The following is a 17,960-nucleotide window of genomic DNA, read 5'->3' as shown; positions in this document are numbered from 1 at the left end:
TAAATAGGATTATAAATTATACTCGTGATGACTTTTGAGTTACTTGAGAAACACATGCATGCACTTCCTAAAAATTAAAAAAGAAAAAAAAATGTGCCCTGCATAAGATCATGTAGTACATAAATTGAGAGAAACAAATACTAAAGGAACTCTTAACTCTTAAGCATGAAATTTTAAATATGTAGGTGCAGAAAACAAAAAGAAAAACAGCTAGCTTTCAAAGACAACATATTCAAGTGATCATTATTTATAAAGTATGAATCGATCTGGAAACGTTCAGCAGATTAATGTGTCCTTCCAAACAGGCCCTAAAAGTTTTAAGGGCTGACATTGTCGTGTTGTCTTGTGCCTTTCACCTAGTTTGTCCTAAGCTTGACAATTCGATAACAAAATGAGGCATGTTGGTCTAATTTCACGATTTTATGTACAAGAGTTTAATTAGAAACAAAAATACAGAAAGCTTGCCAAGTGCATGATTTGAGTAGTCTCATTTTAATTCCTAGAAGTAAGAAGGCAGCAGAAAGTAATGCCAACAGCTATTAGACAAAATTAAATGAATTGTTGATTAATACTACTCATAGAAGAGTGTAGCAGATTACATTGGACAACGAGGATACGACGGAACATTGTTGGGAATTGGGGAAAAAGCACGCACAACTAAATGACACTACACTTTCTCGTTTTTTCTCATTTTAAAATCAGTGCGTATCACGAACAGAGATGAACACTGTTAAAACAAAAAAATGAACAATGTAAACAAATGTCAAAATATTTGCAAGATTTTCTTTCTTCTAATTAAGGAATGTGTTTTCAAGTGGAACGAACTAGCACTTCAAATTAATGCCTAGTTATAGACATTATATGGTCTTAGAGAAATATGGGGGAGGAAAAAGAAGAACAAGAACTAGAATAACAAAAACAAAAGAACAAGCTATTGCTAGACTATCTGTGAAAGAAAATGGTATTAAAAGTTGATACAAACTTTCTCGTTAACTAATTTCTAATTTTGAACAGATACTTCTGTCAAACTTTCTCATTTCTCACTCTCATTTTTCACCTTTTATTTTTTTTAAAATAAAAAACTTTACCGTTCTTCTCATTTAAAAAAAGATTAAGGTAAAGAAAACTTGCTCTTTTATCTTTCTTTTTAGGTGCAAGGTTGTGTCACGACACTCAAACATAGGAAAATGTTATTCAGCGAGATTCGAGAAGTTTACCGCCACCATTGTCTACTCTCTCCGTTCACTTTTACTTGTTCACTTTAATTTTTCATGTTGTTTAAGAAATAATAAATGAAGTGCATAATTTACTAGTGTAGCCATATTAATTGGTGCATATTTTAATTGAATTTGAAAAATGATTTGAAGTGAGTAATTAATACTATGGGTAAAATAGGAAAAAATAAATTTATCTTTTCTTGATTTGCTAACAGTGACAAGTAAAAGTAAAAATTTATTTTTAGAATACTGAATAAGTAAAAGTTAACATAGGGAGTATTAATTGTGTATGTAGGACTAGGAATAAGTAAATATTTTTGCAATATGCCACTAAAATTAAGACAAAAGCCTGATACTAGTAATACTAAGAGCCCGTTTGGATTGACTTATAAGTTGCTTATAAGCTGTTTTCAGCTTTTTTAGTGTTTGACTGATCAGCTTAAAGTCATTTTGTGCTTAAAATAAGCTCAAAAAAATAATTGGGTCCATTTGACTTAGCTTATCTAAAACAGTTTATAAGCTGAAAACAGCTTATAAGCCAAAAAAAAAATAAGTTAAATTATCCCAACTTATTTTTTTTAGCTCAACTTATAGATATAAGCCCATCCAAACAGGCTCTAAGTTATAGAAAGAGGCACGCGTGAAATCCGGGTTGCCCTAATTTCCGTCACTTTCTTTGTTTGTCGCCATTATGTCTCTCTAAGTGGCTCAGTAATGGAAGTTTTCCAGTCACCCATTTTGGCGACACCTTTAATTAAGAGCAGCAGAGGATTAATTTACTGGCAAAAAACATCATACATGAAGAATGATAACCCAATCATACATTGCCTGACATCTTATTATATTAATATCTTCTCGACTTGGACGGATAGTTTTCTTCTATCTTATGGGTTTAAACCAAAAGAAGAAAAATAAAGAGAACAAGCCATGCTTTAATTTATTTGATTTTCTTTTCTTTTGCAAAGTAATTCTCGAGATCGAACTATGAAACCAGTACAAGAAAACAAGGCTAGCTATAACAACGTTTAATCAGCGACATAAATAACAAGTGTCAGATAAAAGTAAGTTTTTTTGACATTTTTCGATAGTGTTGTAAAATCAGCTATGTTGGAGACAAAATAAAGGTACTCTTGAGAATTATAGTTATAATGTCGCGATATTAGTTTGTATTTGCTGATTTTTTACAGTTCATGAAGGAGATTTTCTTACATTTGTAATTTGTAGTCGCACCAAATCTTTGAAACTAAAAACTATTAACAAGTTTTGTTTACCGAACAATAGGGCGGCTCAAGAACATTAGGGCCCTAAAATCAAATTTTATTAAGAGACCTTAAGTTAAAAAAAAAAAAAATTACTAACAAGAATCATGCTTTTATATCTTGATATATTTGAATTCTAGGAAATAAAATGATACCACTATGAGTAAAATTATAAAAGAATAACAAAGTTGTTGTAAAATCAACCTAAAAGAGCTAGTACACTATATCAAAAGATGAAAGCAAGAACAATAAAGAGATAAAGAGAGACAAGAGAAGAGAGTTTTCTTATTCATCCAAGTATGTTCAAGTGTGTAACCATTACATCCAATCCTACTATTTTATAGGAATACATTGAGAACGTCAAAAGGTGTGTCATAAACATGGGTAATAACATTTGGGGGTTATAGAAATAAAGTGTGGAGTAGTCATGAAGTAATGGGAGTTACTTCTACAAGAGTTATGAACATGGAGTAGGTGAGACATAATGGTGAAGAGTAGTGTGTGTGTGTGTGTGGGGGGGGGGGGGGGGGGGGACTACTGATGGATATAAATTATTCATGATATTTTGTATATAAAAATAAGTTTTTAAATAAAACATGAATAAGTACATCCTATTCCCGCATATTTTCTGACAAATTTTACAGGAAGAAGAGTACTGCAGAAGAATAAAGAAGAAACGAATTGTCAAAGAAGTAAGCAAAGAATTTAATAGGTGCAACCACGAATTCATAAGTCATAACCGTGGAGTTTTACATGTGGGAATTACAAAAGACAACATTGGGAGAAGTTGCAAAATCCACGGGTGTCACCGCTTCATACTCACACCCGTCAAGTATTGAAATTCACGGATGTCGCCGCTTCATACTTACACCCGTCAACTGTGGGCATCAAGAAAAGAGTTGCAAAATCCACGGGTGTCACCGCTTCATATTCACACCCGTCAAGTGTTGAAATCCACGGGTGACACCGCTTCATACTCACAGCCGTCAAGTGTTGAAATTCACAGGTGTCGCTGCTTCATACTCACACCCGTCAATTGTGGGCATCAAGAAAAGAGTTGCAAAATTCACGAGTGCGACTACCGTTGTCATACTCTCACCCGTCAAGTAAGGTCACGGATGTGAGCACTACTTCAAAGAATGCATTCGTAGGGGGAGACACTACATTCTCATATAAATAGAAGCATCACTTTGCTTACAAATCATCCAAAAAATTACAAGACAAAGTGTTAATCTTGGTCTATTTCTCTTTTCTTTTCATTGTAGTAAAAATATTTCTCCAAGTCTTTCAATAATTCTAGTTTCTTAAATTCATATTTTCTCTTTTCTAACTCCATCAATGTTACACCCCGCACTTTCAGAGCATGAGCATATCACGTACTTCACCATTGTAATGGAGCATTGGAGACGTCCATGAATTTTGGAAGGTACAAGTCATGGGAAGTACGTGACAAATAGAATAAAGGATGAATTACGATCTCGTAAGTCGTAACCGGGAAAGAAAACCTTGAAACACGAGACATGACCATTACCAAGTATAATAAATGATAAATAGAATGTAAGGGGAGTTTTGGAAGATTTTGGGACCAAGAAAATCAAAGAAAATAAGTTTGTCGAAAATTTGAAGAAAAAAAGTTGGCAGAATTAAGGGCAGAATTTTGGGTCAACTTTGGAAGGGCATATCTCTAGGCATATGAGGAGTTTTAAGGTGTTTCAAAAGCCTAAAATGAATTTCGTCGAGTCTAGTTTTCAACGCAATAAACCTGTCATCGATACGACGTTGGAATAGAGAATTATGGACGTTACAAGTTAGGCTGACAGAGCAGAAACAGCACTGCTACAGTGCTGCCGACTTTTAGCTGCTATAAAAGGGTTAAAAACCCCATTTTTATCCATCATAATCTTCTAAAAATTTCCAGAAAATTAAGCAATCAAAAGAGCTCTTAGATCACATAAACGATGAGGATTTTGAGTAAATTTCAAGTTACGGCGTATTAATCAAGGTCCGGACAACGTGTAGTCGCGATTATAGTTTTGTCTTGCGTTGGAATTGGCTTGGATTCAAAGTAAACATTGAAGATATTTCTTCTCTAGTAATAATAAGGTATGAATCTCTCCTTATTAATATTAATTTTAGTTTATTTACGGAGATAAAGTTATTAAATAGTCGTATAATAAGTTGAATAGTTGAGAAACTTGGAAAACATCCTATGGAATGTTTTATGGAGCCTATTGGTGTTGATAATGTTGTTGTGATGTTGGTATTGTTGTTGTTGTTGTTGGTTATTGAATTGTGATTTCGGGCTAGGCATATAAACAGGGGAGATGATGCTAGAATTTCGGCAGATTCTAAATGGATTTTAATTAAAACTTAATTAAAATCCAACTTATGATGAGCCTGACAATAGTATGGATGGTCGTATATGTAGATTACGAGGCTACGAATGATCTTAAGGGAATTGCAAGACATGAAGTAAGTTGGAAGTCGAGAAATTATCTTTCAGGTATGTTAAGGTTATTCCTCTTTATTCTAAAGGCATGATTCCTTTCTTATGAATCCAATAGGTGTTTTCCAAATGTCCCATGATCCCTTCCTGTGAATCCATAACTGTCTTCCAAGAACATTCTTATTCTCAAAAGATAGAGATTTATGATTCATAGAGTTCTTATGCTGCTAAAGATAAATATGTTTTATGATGACGATGGTCCTATTTCTAGAAACTCCTATGTTATAATTCCCTACATATGTTTCATAACCTCCTTACTTCCAAAAGTTAGAGCTCATGATTCAAAGGTATGACTTCCTTCTTGATAATCCATAAATGTTTTCCAAAATGTCCCTATTTTCCGAGTCAAAGATTTATGATTCTATAAGCTTTTATGACAACAACAACGGACATGTTTTTACAATGTTAATGACGATGCTAAAGATGAGAATGTTTCTATGATGATTACCGACCTTACGTCACTCCGATGTATTTATAGCTCTTATTTGGCTCTCATGCATGCTATATATATATATATATATATATATATATATATATATATATATATATATATATATATATATATATATATATATATATATATATATTCTCACGCCGCGCTATAGTCGGCCGGGCATGGCACGTAGATGTGCACACCACTGCAGTGGGCATGTTATGATATTGCCCCGGACGCGGGCTAATGATGATAACACCGAGCCTTAATGGCCGGGCATGATACTATATATATGACACCGAGCCTTAATGGCCGGGCATGATACTATATATATGACATCGAGCCTTAATGGCCGGGCATGATACTATATATGTGACACCGAGCCTTAATGGCCGGGCATGGTACTATGTATATGTATAAAAATATTTTTTTAAAGGCTAAGCATGCATGACATCCGCCTTATGAGGCATCCAGATGTACAGGTTATCTCTTTTATTCCATGTTACCTTTCATGTCTATATTATGTTGTTATTCATGCCTTACATACTCAGTACATTATTCGTACTGACGTCCCTTCTTGTGGATGCTGCGCTCATGCCCGCAGGTAGGTAGGAAGACGAATCAGACTCGTAGGTGTTCTATCAGCGGATTCTCAGGAGCACTCCACTTACTTCGGAGATGCAGTCTATTTGGTATTATCCTTATAATCATTTGTATTCTATGTAGAGGTTCGTAGACGTGTGTGTATAGTTAGATGTTTTATAGCTCCACCGGTTCGTATTGTTGTATAATATATTGGTGGCTTTGTCGTCCTTATTTTGAGCTCTTGATACTTTACTATTAGCCTTGCCGGCTTTATGAAATACATTATGTTGTGGCGACCTTGTCAGTCTGCATATGTACATATGTGCTGAATGAGCGAATATTCCTATGTTGGGCCTTTTATGCATACAGATATTCTTTAAGTTATGGTTTATAATGTTCAAAGTCACGGATGAGTCAGGTGGTTCCCGGCCTACGGGTCGGAGCCCGTCATACTCCTGGTAGGGGTGTGACAATAATAGAGTAATCTCTTTTTGTTGGGATAGTTGAAGAAACTTGGTGTAATGTTATATTATCTTATTTTAGTTATTCCTCGTCTTGTTATTATTTAAGTGTCATACTTTGTGTTGGAATGATATGTTCTACTAATCATTAACGTTACTTAGTATATTTTGTGCTATGATTATAGTTATATTAATTTGTACTTCTAACAAGGAGGGAAATTAATATACTTTAATAATCGCATAAAATATATATATATATATATATATATATATATATATATATATATATATATATATATATATATATATATATATATAATTTTTAGTCATCTATTATTCCAAATCTTTGAACTTGCTTATTTTAATCCTAATTCTCACGGAGGGGTTATTTCAAGTTAGTTCTTAGGTTTAAATCTTTATCTTATTTCTTTCCGTCCTAATTCTCACGGAGGGACAGTCTCAAATAAGTTTATTGATTTGAGGGATCTTTATCTTATTTCTTTCAATTCTAATTCTCGCGGAGGGATTGTTTCAAATAAGTTTATTGATCTAAGGACTAATCGCAAGAGGTCTTTATTCCTCATAACACAAGTCAGGTCTAGGAACTATTTCTATTGTTTTGTGGAATTTACTAAAAAAAAAAAGATTTTATTGTCATATATACACTAAGTGGATTCAATGACTCTCAACTCTTTCTTTTAAGATAATCTTTTGAAAGTTGTTTCTTTTGTTAAAGTAATTTACAAATTTAAGTCACTACTCTCCTTTCATCAATCTGATTCTCTCAAATAGCAGCAAAAATACTACAAGTCTGTAGCATAGATTTTTCAATCTCTGTGGGACGATATCTTAAACTATATTAGAATTTGACAGAGTACGAGCGAAATTTCCTATGCACTTTGGCCTCGTTAACTACATGGACATCCACATTAATATATTTCATAACACTCCCCCTTGGATGTCCATAGATGATGTGCCTCGTTAAAACCTTACTAGGAAAAATCCAGTGGGAAAAAATCCTAGTGAAGGAAAAAGAGTACACATATCTTGTAATACGCATTGCTTGCTTCCTCATTAAAAACCTTGCAAGGAGAACCCAGTGGGACAAAACCTCGGCTAAGGGAAAAACAGCACAGTGTGTATTATACTCCCCCTGATTAAAATATTACTTAATTCTTGGAGACGACAGATCCAAATCTTGTATACCGGCTTCTCAAATGTCGAGGTTGGTAATGCTTAAGTTTACACATCTCAAATTATCAATCGAGCGTATTTTGTTGAATATCTACTTCACCTTTCTGTTGAAGATCATGTCTGGAAAAGGATTGACATGTAGAATGTCATAATGTAAAGCGGTATATTCACATGCAAACTTGTAACTTGCTTGAAGACCAAACTTCATGTAATAATAAAAATAATGCCCTGCATTTTACATAACCAACAAAACATTGATAATATTTGTTAGGATAAACAAATCTATATCAATAATTTCTTTTGCAGTATAAAATCGATCATGATCCAATATACCCATCATTTTCATGAGATCTAAATGGTTGTTTTCTATATCTAGCGACATCACAGTCATTGGGGTACTCAATGGATCGGAATCGCTTTAACCATATAGAGATTTGCTAAAGCTTTATTTTCGTAAACCTTTATATGCTTCAGAACAATTTAAATCCCTCACATATTTCTTTCGTTGTCACTATAGCCATAATGGCAACAATACAGTATACGCATATCAACTTTTTCATGTCTTGCCAGACTACTCAGAAACCTCATTGCATCCACAACAAGAGAACACATCTCCATATAATAATGTCAGGACTTTTGTGAAAAATTCTATTATTTTGTGGAATTTACTAAAAAAAAAAAAGATTTTATTGTCATATATACACTAAGTGGATTTACTTAGTCAAATTAGTGCATTTTATTGTCATATATACACTAAGTGGATATATACACTAAGTGGATTTAAGTATCCCCACCAGGTGGATTTACTTAGTCAAATTAGTGCATTTTATTTATCCTGCCTCTATATTGTTAATCAAATCACCTATATAAAGCTTTTATCCATTCTATATCTTTCTTATACTTATGTGCTATGTAGTATCTTTGTACTCTGTATCGACATTCCTCTTTAAGTTGTTGCCATATCACTTCTGGCCTCTTGACTATATAGTTTCACTTAGCTTCATTCCTTATCCTCCAAATTTCATACACCAACATAGCTAGCATTGCCATTCCAAAGCGTCCACTTAATGTTCCCTTTCCTGAATATCCTTCTCCATAATCATGGGTGGTTTTTAGTCATTGTTGGCATCCTTAACCAGCTCAGTATTTCGTTCAGAAAACTCTTAAACACATGACAATCAAAGAATAAGTGGGACAGGTCTTCAGGTGCATTAGCACATAATAAGCAGTCCAATTTCTGGCAAAATCCCATGGTTTGCATTCTCGTCAATGTTAGTAGTCTCCCATGAGCACTTAGCTAGCAAATGAAACAGTACTTTGACACATTCATGTTGTTCCATACCCATCTCCAATGCTGTCATTTGTCTGCTTCTCCTTTGCACCATTAGTACCCACTTGCAATGGTATAGGTGCCTAAAGGTCTTAGCCAACCATTTTGATTATATCCCCTCTTGAATTTATCCCTTATACTGCATATCTTTCTTCAGTACCAACTACTAATAACAGGCACCTCATATTGTCACAAATTAACCCTTTTGATAAATATATGATTCACCCACTTCACCCACAAATTATCAGCCTTACTTGCTATATTCTACACATACTCGGCCAGCACAGCTTCATTCCATACCACACTGTCTGTCACACCTAGTCCTCTCTCCTCCCATTCGACGGCCAATTGTAGGAGGAACAATGAGAGGAAGACGTAGTCAAATGTTTCACACTTTTGGGATGCGCTTCCGCATTAATGAACAAGACGGGTTATCAGGTATGCAACTTAATCTTGCTTTTTTAATGTTGTTATTAATCTATGTAATAATCCTTGAGCTGTTACGAATTACCATTCATTTGGTATCAGAGCCTAGTTATAGAGTTCCAAATCTAAATGTGATTTTTTTTTTCTCCAAATATACCGGACTAATGTGTAAAATAAAGGAGAACTTAACTAGATATAGCGCATGATTCATGTGCTATATGAGGATTGACTGATGCCCGGTCTAATGGGTGTTATGGGCACGGTGCCCCATCTAGCATATGTATTAATGCGCTATACAACCCTTAAAATTCTCAGCTCCGACATTTGTTCACCAGCTAGTTCCCTCCCCCCCCCCCCCCCACACACACCTTTTTTTCCTTTTTTTTTTTTTTTAAAGAAACACCATTCAAGACAAAGTTAAAAACAACTTTTTTACATAAAATTTCTTCTCCAAACTCAAGATGCTTGCTATATTTAAGTCAAGGTACAAAATTCTCATCTTGAATTTTGGAAAAAGGCTTCATTTAACCCGTTTGAAAACAACCCCAAATCTTCTTCCATCGAGGTATTTGTAACAAATGGTAGTCTTAAGTATCTCTAGCATTTATTAGCCTTAAATTTAGGGTCTCATGGATGTTTTCCCCGTTTTATGTTGTTTTTTACTTTTCCGGTTTTGATCCTTGCAAGTTGCAACCTTCAGTGCCAGAAAATTTTCTTTTAATTTCTATTATCTTTTTTTTTTTTTTTGTAAATTAGTTGTTATTAATTGTTATTTATTTCATGATAATTAGTTGTTTTAAATACTTAATTATGAATTAGTTAGATTTTTCTGTTAATTAGGCTTGTCAATTCGTAATTAGTTAAGCATATCTCATGTTAATGGGTACTTAGTTGTTGTCAAACTTAATTTTATTTATTTATTGTTAATTATATGTAATGATCTGACCATTTTGAATTTCAGCATTTCGAGACTTCTGTTAGCTATTTGAGACTTGTCTTTAAAAGTTTATTAGATTCCAAGCTAATTCGGCTGGGTTTGGAACGCATTTGGCATAAATAGCATCTCTGAGAAAAGAATGAAGAACTCGACCCCTCATTTTATGCATATTTGATCAAAATGGTAACTTGGCCACAAGAAGATGATGTTGAGTCATAAGAATTTGTCGAGAAAATGACGGATGAAGAATACACGAGGACCAGACAACTGAGGAGGAAACTAACAAGGAATAAGCAATGGAAGAGGACGCCGGGGATGAGCCAGAGAAGGATGGTGCTAAGGAGGTTGTGGTGATGGCAGAGCACGAATCCATTGCTCAACACAAATAGAATGTCAAAGTTAAGGACAAAAAAGGTAATTTTATTTTGATATTCGGCTCCCATTATTTTCTTCCTAATTCTTCTTAATAAATTAGTCCCTATGATCAATAGCTTGAAGATTCCAGAACCTTGGTATCGTTGTAACTGGTTTGATTTTTCTTATCCACTTGCGTATTAATTTTTCTTTATTTTGTTTTTGTTACTCTTATGCACAAATTTGCTTGTCAACGATTTGATATTGACTATTGTAATTTCATTGTTTTAGGAATTAGCTTGAGTCTAAAAGAAAAAGGGCACTATTGTCGATGAATTTCAGATTTCTTTCGTTGACGCAGGCACTGCATTTATAGTATTCATCATTCACCAAAAAACATCTTAGGAAAAACGTGTAATTTCTTACTTCTAGTTCAAAAATATATTCTAGGTTGGGGTTACATACATTGTTTGCGCTCAATTTAGTTTTTGGTCCAAAGATGCTCTTGGTCTACTAGAAGTAGGATAAAAATTCCCTTCTTGTTAGCAAAGGGCCAATTATACCTCTATGCCCTTAATAGACATCCAGGTCTCATATATCCTTCTTTAAAACTTATTTCTTTAACGAGATGGACGTCACCACCTTGAAAAAAAAGACTATCCTACTTATTTTTTATTCCCTCTATTCACTTTTACTTGTCCAATATTTTAAAAATAGATTTTCACTTTTAATTGTCACTTTTAGCATATCAAGAAAAGGCAATTTATTTTTTCCTGTTTTACCCATAGTATTAATTACTCACTTCAAATCCAATAAAAATATGCGCTAATTAATATGGGTACATTGGTAAAGTATGTACGTACATTGGTAAATTATGTACTTCATTTATTATTTCTTAAACAGCGTGAAAAGTCCAAAGTGGACAAGTAAAAGTGAACGGATGGAGTATATATTATGTTTTATTATTCATTGCAAAGATCGATGTATTTTTATTCTTGAACTTTCTTCTCCATAGAAACTAGAAAGTCAAAACATATATGTGTGACCTAATTGTTACTCTTAATAAGGTAGGATAAAATTTCAATGAAACCCCCGAACTCAAATTTCTACAAAGATCCAAAAGTTATTTATTTTCATCTATCTGTCGAATTTTTAGAGGGCAAAGTTATTTGATATTGTTATTGGTGGAAGATAGAATATAATCATGAAATAATTGAGTTGCATACAAATCATCTATTAGAATTGTGAATTAAGTTATGTATTAATTAATTTCACAACCTAAATATGACACTTAGGCCGTGATTGGACACCCAAAAAGCCACTACCATCGCCAAGTGAACGCTTTAGGTTAAGCATGCTAGAAAACGACCAAAACACTGAATATCAATAATAAGACAGTCTCATAATACAAAATTCGCTGAACATGAGAAATAGAGTCGTTAACATAGGTGTGGCTTACTAGTCCGAACCAGTCTAGCCCGTTATTTGATAGGATTGGGCTAAATCTTTTTAAAGCTCATTTAAGAACGAGGTTTTTAGAATCCAAGTAACTCTGTTAGCCCTTGAAGCTTGACCAAGGCTAGGCTAGGCTGCGGAGGCTTGTGGGCCAAATGAAAAAAAACTGCAATTTAAAATACTTATAAATTTTTTTTTTAAAAAAAGGTGGGGAACTGGAAATAACAAGATCAGGAGTTTGTTTTGATATTTAATGAATACGTTAATATCTTCTATTTAGCTAGTTTACCCATTAATTATTTAGTTTTCTTATTAGCATTTTTATTTGACTCGAGTGATATCAGTTATCTATCTGTTAAATTTCATCTTTATTTTCATTGTGTATTATTATTTTTAGTTGTGATTGCTTCCTTTTCTGAAAATATTCTTTTCTCTTCCTGAATGAGCATTGAAATTAAATATTAACCTTGGTTCTGTGCATGGATGTACACTAAGATATTAGATTATCCTAGAAAAGAGAGACAATTTTTTCTATTGCTTTGCCATATCAAAAGTTAGTAAGTTTTGTAAGAGGTACTTGGTTATAAATATTGTTACTTTAATATGCTGAAAGAAGTTAGTACTGGGGGCTTAGAGATTCGGTTGGTCACTAATGTGTAGTACGATCTTATTGTGTCTTAACTGAAATTTATTCATGGAAAATGCACACCTCATTCCAAATTTACCAAATTATTTGCTATTAATTATATTAAAAATAATGGGTAATTTCTCAAATAGTCATGCAAGTATTTTGCACCAATGTCATATAATGGATGACTCTCCATTTGTCTATTTTGTTTTTATGGTCATTTGTTTGAAATAAGTGAAAGAAAAAATAAAATAAGCCCACCAAAAGTTACTTTTTTCCACTATTGTGCCTATTTAAATACTAACATATAATTATGTGATCATTTGTAAAATTTATTCAAAAAATAAATATTGATCAAACTATTTTTTTTTAATCGAACATGATTTTTTTTATTGATTCGAGATCTTTGGTGTATTTAAACAGAAACGAAAGAAATAGAATCAAGCTTATTCCTAAATTACCTTTTTGGATATGTGAATAGGTTTAACAAAATTATTAGTAATCTTCTTTATCTTTTTAAGAAAAATCTAATTAACCCCCCCCCCCCCCCCCCCCCATCCAACCAGTGGCGGAACTAGGATTTTCACTAAGGGAGTTCAAAATATAAAAAAGTAAATACACGAGAAAGTCAAAGGGGGTTCAACGTCTACTATATATACATTAAAAATAATGTATAAACAGTGTAATTTTCCGCTGAAGGTATTGGCCCTTCCTCCCTCCCCCTGCACTCCACCCCTACCCCCTCCCCGCACATAGGGCCAAATCTAATTATGGGACTTTATATTTAACTGGGGTCTATTTAAATCTCATAAAAAGTTTGATCAAAGTTAAAAAGGAATTTCCTGTTGTGCTTCTTTTTTGCAAGTTGCAAAAGGTGCTGTTCTTGTAATAGTAGCCCGTTTAATGTCATTTACTAAAGTTGAGTAGTCTACATTGAACCGTCATTATATTGGACATCAATCAGAATCATTGGACCTTTTCTTGGATGCGAATCTCCCCAACTGGTGGAGCTATACTTACTTTTATTAACATGGAATTCGCAAGGGACCTTAATTAAGATTTAATTGTGTTGACTAGTTAATACGAACTTATATAACATATATGCGAGGTTAATTCTACTGAAATCCATGTACGTGGATATAGTTTACCATGAGCTTTAAGTTTGTAATACTCCAGACATACTCATGCTACATTGCTGCTTTGAGTATATTACTCTTTTTAGTTGCTCAAAATGTATAGTAATAGTTTCGGGGTTGGGTTATATCTATTATTTAACTCATCTTCGACCCGTCCATCTTAACCCAAATAAACTTTGGACAGGTCAATGTAATAACTAAATACCCACATTTCCTTTTATTAAATCATCACGTCTTAACCCGTTTAATTGCAGTCCAAATCGCCTATTTGTCACCCCCAATTGCTGCTTAGGAATACTCTAGCTGCATAATTTGCTTTGATTGCATCGACTGACAAAGACTTCACTGGCTAAGAATTAAACGATAACAGTTACACTTGAAAATTTTCTATTTTCCGTTCCCATCACTGTCTTAATATGATATATAGCATCAGATTAATACTATAAGAAACTCTATGATGCAGTAATATGAATAAGTGGACGAAATAATAGTAATACTTTGCGTGGAACATAATGTGAACAAAACATGACGATTCCAAAAAGAAAAAAGGGGTGATTCTGAAATTAGTGGAAATTAAAGCAGGCTCAGCAAAAGTGACATGCAGGATCAAACTCAGTCAACTTGTCCCAATTGCATCTCTTTTCCTAAATTCAGACGATGGATTTCTTTTACATACTGATCTTGTAAGATATATTTATAAGGTGAATGTATTTTTACATGTTTTATCAGGTAACTTTTCTCATTTTTCAAGTTATAGATCTTACTTTTTATGCATTTATAGCTATATTTGGTGGCACGACAGACATATTGATAGTATGACATATTCTTTTATGTGTCAATATATAAAAGTTAAACTCTTTAGTTTCAATCAGATCCTCTCGAATTTCATATAGTGCAAAGTTAGGGGTGTCAAATTTGGCCCAAAAGGTGATTGTCCGCCCAACCCGTCCAAAATTTTATGGGTTGGGCTCAAGATAATTTCACATTGGGCTGATTTTAGCTCAACCCAACATAGCTCATTTTAAAGTAATCTTCAACTTAGCTCAATACTAGCCAATTCTAGCCCGTTTTTAAGATTTACTTAAATTTGAGTTTATTGCTTGAGTTTACTCTATTTTTTTTTTATGTATATACTTTTCTTGTATCATGTATCTTATAAGTTTATAGTGTGTTTGATATGAACGGAAATATTTTTCACGAAAAATGTTTTGCTCGAAAATATTTACCACGGAAAATGTTTTCCTCAAAAATATTTTCGAAAAATCCGTGAAAATATTTTTCGCAAAAAATATATTTCTAGAAAATAGACCATTCAAAAAAATTGGGTCAAGTTGGGCGGGTCATGACCCAACCCATTTTTAGCCTATTTCAGCCCAAGTAACTTTGGGTTAATGTTAGCCCGACCCATTTATCACCTCAGCCCATTTTGATTGGGCCAATTTCAGCCCAACCCGCTCATTTGACACCCCATGCAAAGTTATGCTTCCAGGTACATGCCTTGTTGCCTAATGTTTTGGACTCAATTTAAGAAATAGGGAAGAGGTCCCATTTTGCCTTTAGTTTTATGAAAATAAACAAAAAACAAAAGTTCCTGCACTAGTCTAAAAGTTGTGGTGGTATTATTAGCTAGTGGAAAACCTCGCGCCGAAGTAATCTTCAAAAGTTTCGATATGGAAGAATTCCATGGAAAATTTTGGGAAAAAAAGAAACAAAACTTTTTTACACTTTTGTGTTTGGCCGGGAAAAGAAATTAACAACCAAAAGATTCCATATTTACATTATTCCTTACACAAAATGAAAGTAACAAAAAATTTGCAATCTTTCAATTTGAATTGAACCATGTGAACTGTACTTTATATTTGTGTAGTCTTCTTAAAGGAAACGTTGATTCACTGGTGTAAGTTTATCAGAGATGGATTCGGGATGTAACTTAATGGTTTCAAAATTTTGAGCTCTGTGAAAGTACGGATACAATTGAAAATAATGGATTCAATTGAACGCAACCCTAATCCTAGATCTGCATTGACTATTGTTCGATCAGTACTTGGTAAAATGTGTAAAGCATGCAAGCGAGGCAGACATATGTTTACATGATCAAATGAAAGAAGGTTGAAATTGGTGAGGAGACTTAGTCGAAGATTTTCATTTCAAGTCTAAAAGAGTGACATACAAATTAGACTACCCATACCAAACTAAACTTGAATTACAATTATAATTTAATACCAACATCACAAAACAGAATCCTACATAGACATTTTTCATTTTCAACCCTGCCACTGATCAACCCCATATCTGATTGAGTATCTTGTTGATTGGAACTGGAACTGTGAATTATCATTAATAGTAATATTATCAGCTTCATGTTCATCCCAAGACTGTGAAGCAATCTCATACGGGTACGCGACAAATGACCTGCCATAAGATGATCCAAAATCCATTTCATCACTTGAGCTACCATTCCAGCAGTTCACTATATCTGTTGTGGCTGTGAATTTCTGCAAAGGCGAGGCTGCATATAACTTTTCTTTAGACAAGGAATTAATGTTGTATACTAGGTTGTTTTCAGACGCGTCGGCCGTGAAATGGAAAGTGGTAATATCATGAATACTAGGCCTCCTCTTATCTTTGCCTCCTGAAAGTTGTCTCTGGTAATATTTTTGAGCATGACTAGCCACTTGGGTTGGTGTTCTTGAAATTACCATTTTCTTGGATATGTTCCTCCAGTCCCCTTTTCCATACTTCTCAAGTCCCATCAGGAATCTCCTATACCAAATTTATTTATTTTTAAAAAAAATCTATTAACATCACAAGCAACAAATTTAAGATCAGGAATCTCTAGCTCTTATTTTCTCCATGCCTGTTAATTAGTAGAGGCTCGTATTAGGATTGGTAAGGTAAAGGCCGTAGGCCCCCTTGTTGTACTTATCCTCTTGAGGATTTTTTATTTTTATTAATAATAAAAGGTTGTTAGACACCTACGCCAAAAAAATTAAGAAAAAAACTAAAAAATAGAGTGAAAAGGCAACAACCTGTGTTCTTCCTCAGTCCATGGTACACCTTTCTTTCTTTCTTGATCAGAAGATTTGCTGCCTCGCTTTCTAAATGTTTGTAATCCACAATGATCGACCAGTTCTAATGTAATCGAAGAGGGGAAATAACCAGGATTTGGGACCAATCCAGCTTCAATGTCATAAACATCTGCAACAAGTTCCTTGTATTGATTCATCACATCAACAACTGACTTTCCAGGGATTAGAGTTGCAATCTTAGACCACCTATTAGGAGTATTCTCATCATATATTGCAATAGCACTTTCAAACTGCTTGTTCTCTTCTTTAGTCCATTCTCTGCTCTTGCTCATCCAACTTGAATTTGGTAAAAACGAACTAGGAAATAAAGTTTCCATTTCCACAACTTCCAATAAGTGTGTGCAAGAGTATTTTGAGGTGCAGTGTCTAGAGAATGAGACTTTTATGATTCCCAAAAGGTAGTTAATTCAGAATCATATACTGGGAATAAGAATACCCTTTTGAATAGCATCTTGGATTAGAGAATTTAGAGAAAGACCCTACTTTTCAGAATCTTGGAAAAATAGCAACTAAGAAAGCTACAAAGAACTGAAGATTAAAAGCTATGAAATGAAAGAAGAAATAGAGGAGAACAGCAAAATGAGTTTGAGGAAGCTTAGGGAAATCAGTATGTCCTGTGACAGTGGCAGCGGATTTGTGATGTATGAGTGAATTGTGCTTTGTATTATATGATATGAAATGACGAGTGGAACAAAACTTTGAAAATATTATACTGTAAATAAAAAGGAGATATCGATAGGTCGACGTTGGGGGTCCACCAGTCATAAGATTAGATATGTGTAATACTATATGCTACGCTCACAAGACATAAATATCAGGGAGGTTAGTGCGGCTGTTGGCAAACTGTGGTTTAGCCATGAAAAGTAAGAAGATACACTTTTATGTTAGCCTAAAGGGCTAGAATAGAGATCAACCTCTCTTTTTTCTGTCTTTCCGGGTTCAGGGCTTGT

At 33.8% G+C, this 17,960-nt stretch overlaps 1 protein-coding gene across 1 annotated transcript; it reads right to left on the bottom strand.

Annotated features, from left to right (window-relative positions):
• Positions 1-16,036: 16,036 nt before the first annotated feature.
• Positions 16,037-17,960, bottom strand: LOC132637866 (transcription factor DIVARICATA-like). The gene is made up of 2 exons (XM_060354893.1): positions 16,951-17,960; positions 16,037-16,684 (listed from the first exon to the last, which is right to left on the bottom strand). The coding sequence occupies exons 1-2, from the start codon at positions 17,325-17,327 to the stop codon at positions 16,186-16,188; spliced, it is 876 nt and encodes a 291-aa protein (XP_060210876.1). The 5' UTR covers positions 17,328-17,960; the 3' UTR covers positions 16,037-16,185.

The sequence above is a fragment of the Lycium barbarum genome, chromosome 1 (genome assembly GCF_019175385.1).
Source record: "Lycium barbarum isolate Lr01 chromosome 1, ASM1917538v2, whole genome shotgun sequence".
Classification (NCBI taxonomy): domain Eukaryota; kingdom Viridiplantae; phylum Streptophyta; class Magnoliopsida; order Solanales; family Solanaceae; genus Lycium; species Lycium barbarum.
The sequence above is the reverse complement of the archived record's forward strand: the minus strand, read 5'-3'. Positions and strand labels throughout refer to the sequence as shown.